At 42.3% G+C, this 7,290-nt stretch overlaps 1 protein-coding gene across 1 annotated transcript; it reads left to right on the plus strand.

The window, feature by feature from the left end:
- The first annotated feature begins 2,867 nt into the window (after positions 1 to 2,867).
- Positions 2,868 to 3,318, plus strand: LOC110309830 (40S ribosomal protein S17-like). The gene is made up of 2 exons (XM_021182568.1): positions 2,868 to 3,079; positions 3,126 to 3,318. The coding sequence occupies exons 1-2, from the start codon at positions 2,868 to 2,870 to the stop codon at positions 3,316 to 3,318; spliced, it is 405 nt and encodes a 134-aa protein (XP_021038227.1).
- The last annotated feature ends 3,972 nt before the right edge of the window (positions 3,319 to 7,290 follow it).

The raw sequence follows: 7,290 nt of genomic DNA on the forward strand, positions 1-7,290 counted from the left end.
ATGTTCATAGCAGCCTCATTTATAATATCCAGAAGCTGAAAAGAACCCTGATGTCCTTCAACAGAGGAATGGATACAGAAAATGTGGTACATTTATACAATGGAGTACTACTCAGCTATTAAAAACAATGAATTTATTAAGTTCTTAGTCAAATGGATGGATCTGGAGGGTATCATCTTGAGTGAGGTAACCCAATCACAAAAGAACACACATGATATACACTCACTGATAAGTGAATATTAGCCCAGAAGTTCACAATCCTTCTTAGCAGGGGGAACAAAATACCCGTGCAAGAAGTTATAGAGACAAAGTTCAGAGCAGAGACTGAAAGAACACCATCTAGAGACTGCCCCACTTGGGGATCCATCCCATAAACAACCATCAAATCCAGACACTATGGCAGATGCCAACAAGAGCCTCCTGATAGGAGCCTGATATAGCTGTCTCCGGAAGGGCTCTATACCTGACAAATACAGAAGTGGATGCTCACAATCATCCATAGCACAGAGCACAGGGTCCTCAATGAAGGAGCTAGAGAAAGTACCCAAGGAGCTGAAGGGGTCTGAAGCCCCATAGGAGGAACAACAATATGAACTAACCAGTACCCCCAGAGCTCTTGGAACTAAACCACCAATCAAAGAAAACACATGGTAGGACATGTGGCTTTAGCTGTATATGTAGCAGAGAATGGCCTAGTTGGTCATCAATGGGAGGAGAGGCCCTTGGTCCTGTGAAGGTTTATGTCCCAGTACAGGGGAATGCCAGGACCAGGAATGGGAATGGGTGGGTTGGTGAGCAGGGGGATGGGATAGGGGATTTCCGGGGGGAAAACTAGGAAAGGGGATAACATTTGAAATGTAAATAAAGAAAATATCTAATAAAAAGAAGAAGAAGAAGAAGAAAAAAAAAAGAGTGAATACCACTGAGAACTTTGTATCCTCTATGGGAAAAAGTACACTTTTCTTTGTATCCTGAATAGTTGTGTTAGGCTGAAGTCTAACCTTGTCTTTAATGGCCAATTAAATATGGTTTAAAGAGATGTATCAGGCTGACATAGGTGAACTCGGGTGAGTTTTATATGTCAATTTTTCTGAGCCATAGCACCCAAATGTTATATGAAATGATATTCTGGATGTTTCTGTGAGGGTATTTGTTTCAATTACTGTGACTAAATATTGGAGATAACAAACCTAAAAGGAAATATTTGGACCCACAGTTCCAGAAATTTTAGTTAGACCACAGGGGTGGTTTGGTGTTGAAGCACAGTATACCACAATGGGAGCCTGTGGCAGATGAGGCCTGCTCATTTGATGCTAGCTGCAAAGCAAAGTGAGAGACAGGAAGGAGCCAGTCCCCAATCTCCCTTCAGAGTTTGTCTCTGCTCCAATGACCTACCTTACACCCATGAGTTACTTCCTAAGGCTCCACTATATCCTAGTAGCCCCTTAGGCTGGTGACCAAGCCTTCAATTCATGGCCTATGGAAGACATTCCAGATCTAGACTATAGCAGGATGTTCAAATGAGATTAACATTAAAATTAGTGAAGCTTGAGTTTGGAAGATTGCTGTGCTCAATATGATGGTCTCACCCATCTATTGAAATCCTAGATAGAAGTAAAATATTCAGCTTCTGTCTTAGTTACTCTTCTAGTGCTCTAATAAGACATACAACTAAACCAACAGATAGAATATGGTGTTTATTTGAGGCTTAGCGTTTCAGAGGATGAGCCCACAACCATCATGGTAGAGAGCATGGCAGCAGGCAGGCAGGAGCAGTAGCTGAGAGATCCTTTTTTAATAAAAAATGTAATTAATTTTCATACAATATATTCTGATTGCAGTTTCCCTTCCAACAACTCTTCCCAGATCCACCCACCAATCATATGGACCATCCAATCCTATGCCTTCTTTCCCTCACATCTTGAGACACAACCCTGAGGCACAGAGAGGCACAAGGAACAGCAATGGGCTTTTGAAATCTGAAAGTCCATCCCCCAGTGACACAACCTCCAGCAACAGGCCACACCTCCTAATCCTTCCCAAAATGTTCCACCAACTGTACTTAAGTATTTAAAGATAGGAGCCTGTAAGAGCTATTCTTATTCAAACCATCACAGCTTCCCTGAAAGAGGGGAAATTCTGTATAACTCAGCTTTCAAAGGGGAGATTCAACAATGGCCCTTTGGCTCTTCAGGTCACCAATCTACCCTGAAGATTGTGCTCTCACAACCCCTGTTTCAATATATCTGTGTCTATGTTGTCACCATCATCTATCCCTGTTGTGAGAATTTTGGTTTCTTAAAAACAAACAAACAACAGCAATGTTATGGGAACATCTTTTTGTTTTAATCCTGGGTATGGGATATGGGGCTGCTTCACAGCATTGGACTATGGTTTGCATCATGCTCTAGCAGGGACATAGTTATGCCAGCTGCAGAGAGTTTCTATGAGTGTGTGGCCTTTGGAATCCTGGACTTTTCAGAAGTATAAATAAATAAATGCTAGGGCTCTGGGAGAGTGGGTGGTTGGTTGTTGGTGGGTTGCTGTTGGTTGCTGTAGCCATGTGCAAAGAGACAAGAAGAAGAAATTAGATATCCTGGCACTAAGATCAAACTTGCCTCAAGGAACTCAAGGCTCCAAGTCAGCAGGAAGTAGTCTAGTGAATCATTTCCCCCTTTCCTACCTCTGACTTTATCCAAGGGTCGGTCGGTCTCTCCCTCCCTCCCTCCCTCCCTCCCTCCTAATCCTTCTTTCTCTCCTACCTAGTGTTAGGAGTTTGAAAGGGTGGATGAAAAGGGGTGAGAGAAAAGAGCGCCCACAAAGTAGCAAAAGTGCAAAAATCTCCTCTTTTGCTGAGACCAGCCAACATGGGTCAAGTTCGAATCAAAACCGTGAAGAAGGCCGCCCGGGTCATCTTCGAGAAACACACACACCTGGGTAATGACTTCCACACCAACAAGCGTGTGTGCGAGGAGATCGCCATTATCCCCAGCAAGAAGCTTCGGAACAAGATAGCCAGCTATGTCACGCACCTGATGAAGCAGATTCAGAGAGGTCCTCTGAGAGGTATCTCTATCAAGTTGCCGAAAGAAGAGAGAGAGGAAGAGAGAGAGAGAGAGAGAGAGAGAGAGAGAGAGAGAGAGAGAGAGAAGAGATAATTACGTTCTTGAGGTCTCAGCTCTAGATCAGGTGATCATTGAGGTGGATCCTGACCCTAAGGAAATGTTGAAACGTCTGGACTTTAGCAGTCTCTCTAACCTTCAGGTCACTCAGCCTATGGTTGGCATGAATTTCAAAATGCCAAGTGGAGCTGTTTAATCTGTTATGCCATATTTTCAATAAACCTGAAAAAAAAGTGCAAAAGTCCAGGTACATATACTTGTATATGCTCTGCCATTTATATATCTATAGAAATGGCAGATAGATATGTTCTATACCTTCCTCTAAACTCCAGTATTGATATTGCAATCTTAATTAAATTATTTTTATTCAGTTCTAGTGCTATAAATACTTCTGAAGCATTCTGATTTTTTTTATTTTGTTTATTTGGTTGGTTGGTTAGTTTGGTTTTGTGTTTTGGTTGGTTGGTTTGGTTGTTTGTTTATTGACTTCTTTTGAGACAGGTCTCACTATGTAACCCTGGCTGACCTGCAACTCACTGTGTAGACCAGACTGTGCTTGAGTTCACAGAGCATTTACTGTTTCTGCCTCCAAATTGTCCAGATTAAAGGCATGTGCTACCACGCCCATCCTATTCTGAATCTGTAGTATAGAAACTGGTAGGGAATCTGTTTAGCTTTGTACAGTGAAACACACCCGTGATGGACAGCAGAAATCATATCGACCCTTTCTGCTCTCAGTTTGGAAGTAAGCATATCTCTGACTTTTTTGATGCCTAGGACAGAGATGAAGCCACTCACTAATCTCTGGGCATAATTTAACTGGGGAGTAAGTTAAATCTAAAGATACCCAAAGACAGGAGAAGGTTTAGAGTGATGGAGCTGGCTTTGTACATCGAACAGGGACACAGCGTTTCTGTAGTTGTGGTTGAATGTTGACATGCCTGCCCAACTCCCCCCATGAATCCTCTAACCCTGAACATCAGATGTTGATGGAAATCCTTGGGCTGGCACCGTGGAGACTGCATGGTTAGTAAGGGGGTGATGGATCATGGCCATGTTCAGTCAATGCTGTGGTCAGTGCATGGAAGAGACTTTCTACCTTGTGGGGATAACTTCATTTTCCATAGCAATTCAAGCATTTTGAGGCATTTTCATGGTGGGTATATTATATGTAGGTTGAAGAGTATATATGTTTCTAAGACAGTTTCCTAACTATGTAGTATTAATTTCCTAATGAAACACCCTTTACAGGTAGTGAGGCCTTTGGAGACCAGGGCTTTAAAGGCCAAGTAGCTGAAGCCCAGGGTCTTTCCATGGCTTCTTCCATATGACTGTTTATCTAATAGATGAGACAAACCTTTTCAAAACTGATTATCAGTTAAGTTCCAAGAAAGCACCACTGTAAATGTTAATGTTCCTTTGAAATGCAAGTATTTAGCGCTGTGTGTGTGTTGTGCAGTTGGGTACATATGTGCAGATATGCACATTTGTTTGTATTTGTGGGTTTGTGTGTGTGTGCAGGTCTAAAGTTTTTCTTTTCATTAGTTATGGTCTAAAGTGGTTTTAAAAGAAGAAGAAGAGCAGAGAAGGCTATGTTAGCATGAGGTTCCTTTGGGATTGTCTGGCTTAGAATGCTAAGTTTTCCCATGTTTTCACAGCTTCCCGTGTCCTTCCCACTCTGCCTTTGTCTTTCTCATTGTGATCCAGATTTGCCCCAGAGGGGGAGAACCCAGTAGGTAAGAGTTCACGCTGTACTTCCATGTTAATTAAGTGATGTGGAAGTCTTGGAAAGGCTGGGCAGTTTTTCCTGTCTTCCCTGGAGCTGGGGGAGGTTCATTCTTAATGGAACCAGTTCCATGCCATCCCCAGGAGGCAAGAAGTCTGGAAACATCCATAATTATTCAGTCACAACAACCTACTTTCCTCTCTCCCCCTAATCCTCAACTGCTGACTTCAGGACAAAGTCCATCTGATTTCAATCAGATAGTAAGACTAGTCAGAGGCCTGCCCCAGTTTACTGGCTGCAGCGACAGGAAGCACAGGTTACGATACCAAATGATTCCACGCTGAAAGCTTCACTCTGATCATCCTACCAGGCTGCTAGATGAGCCCTTGAAAGCGAATTATCCCCGGAGACTTACTTTCTATATGACACATATATACTTACATATACATGTCGACTTTGTTTTTTCTTGCATGCTGCAAAGATGCCTAGGATACATTTAAGGATGCAACATAAAAGTCACTTTCTTCATGGAGTAATTATTATAATAGTACTAGTTTCTGGGGGAGCAAATTGAAATGTTTCCCAGTGTGAACTGCCAAGTTGAAACAACAAAAAGCTAGTTGGAGCTCCCCCTGGAGCCAGGAGGCCCTCGTGAGTCAGACCTCGGACACACCTGCAGCCAAACTCTGACCTGAGCTACAGATAAACCAACCTGTGATAGGCAGGCTTTGAAGCAAGGTTGGTCCCTGCTGGCCTCCTGTGTAATGGACATATGGGAATCCCTTCTTCCAAACTGCCACCTCCAGTCTCTTTCTATTCTATTTGTTAAGACAAGGTCTCACACTGTAGCCTAGGTTGGCCTGGCTACACTCACTAAGTGACTCAAGCTAGCCCCAAACTCTTGGCAATTCTCCTGCCTCAGCCTCTCAATTCACAAGCGTTAAGACTATGCCCATGAGCTGTCACACCCAGCTTAAATTTTAAACATGACTTTTACTTTAAGAGAATAAAGTCATCTTACTCTAATGAACTCACAGATCAAAGCATCACACCGCTGGATGAAGGAAGTCACTCAAACGCTGCCCCATCCCAAACTCTGGATTTCTCAGTGAACTCCTGCACACTTAGAAGGTGCTTCCCTTGGGGCTTTACACTTGCACTTTACACTGTCAATTACAACTCTTTTATACCGATGTACCACGAAACAAAAGCCACCACCCCCACCGCCAAAACAACAATAAACCACTATGACAAGTTGAAACTAAAAAAAAAAAAAAAAAAAAAGCTTTCTATCTAATCTGTCATGACTCAGGTGTCCCTCTGCCTACATTCTGTCTAATCCCCTTCTTACCAAACAGCTCAGCTTCTGCCAGAACCAATAATAATCCCTGACTAAAAACAGAAGTCATCTTCAATGTCTTCTGGTTTAAAGCCTTAAATCCTGCTGCCATTTTGTAAAACCACCACACACTTCAAGTTGGCCCAAGTTTGTGCTTTTCCAGGTTACAGCCCTACTTAATACCAAGTACTTTCCTTTATTCTCAACTAGATTGACAGGATTGAAGTATGGTTTATGCGTTTCTTATGTTTTGCTGGAAGTCACCTACAAATGACTTATCCTATGAGTTCTGCTACTAAGAATATATGTATTTTAAGCTATGTCATCCTTATAAGCTTAATAGACTCTTTTGGAAGGGTGAAAAATTAGGAAAAGAGGGGAAAAAAACCAACTAAACTAAATGTGGCACATTTAGTACTGTACAGATGTAGTTCAAAGATTAAACCTGAAAGAAAAGCCAGGGTAAGATGGAGGGAGAGTTAAGGTGCAGAGAGCAAGAGAAAAGATTGACAGGAGAGATGGTACTAAAATGACTCCCTTCCTATAAATTATATGTAAACATATATATATATATATATATATATATATATATATATATATCTTTATAAAATGGAAAGTCCCATAGATTGAAACAAGTGTAGTTTGGACCATGGCCAGCCTGAAAAGGCCCATGCCCAGACATTTGGTTCCCAGCCTGTAGGGAGGTGGTAAGGTCTTTAAGAGTTGGAGCTGAGTAAGAAGGAAGTCTCCGGGGACATGCTACTGAAGGGTACATTCAAGCCCCCAGTGCCTCCATTGCTTCCTTTTGCTTCAGGTCCACCGTGGGATCAGCTGTTGCTCTGTCACACAATCCCACTACGGTGTTCTGACACCACAACTCAAAACTAAACCTTTCCTCTTTGTCAGATGATCTGCTGCAGGGACAGAAAGTTGACCAACTTAGGAACCCAGTAGAATGAAGACTGAGAACACTGGAGAAAAGTGTAGAAAGCCTCTCACATTCCCATACAAGAACATCATCATGAGGAGGGGTTTATTGCAGGAACAAAACTAGAATCCCCATGAGGCTTGCAGACAGGCTGATAAGAAATGTTAATTGTTTT

This window comes from Mus caroli, chromosome 14 (assembly GCF_900094665.2).
Source record: "Mus caroli chromosome 14, CAROLI_EIJ_v1.1, whole genome shotgun sequence".
NCBI classification, from domain to species: Eukaryota; Metazoa; Chordata; class Mammalia; order Rodentia; family Muridae; genus Mus; species Mus caroli.

Coding starts and splice junctions, on each gene's coding strand:
- LOC110309830 (XM_021182568.1), top strand. CDS start 2,868: ATGGGTCAAGTTCGAATCAAAACCGTGAAGAAGGCCGCCCGGGTCATC. Junction 3,080..3,125: donor CTGAGAGGTATCTCTATCAA/GTTGCCGAAAGA, acceptor AGAGAGAGAGAG/AGAGAGAGAGAGAGAGAGAG.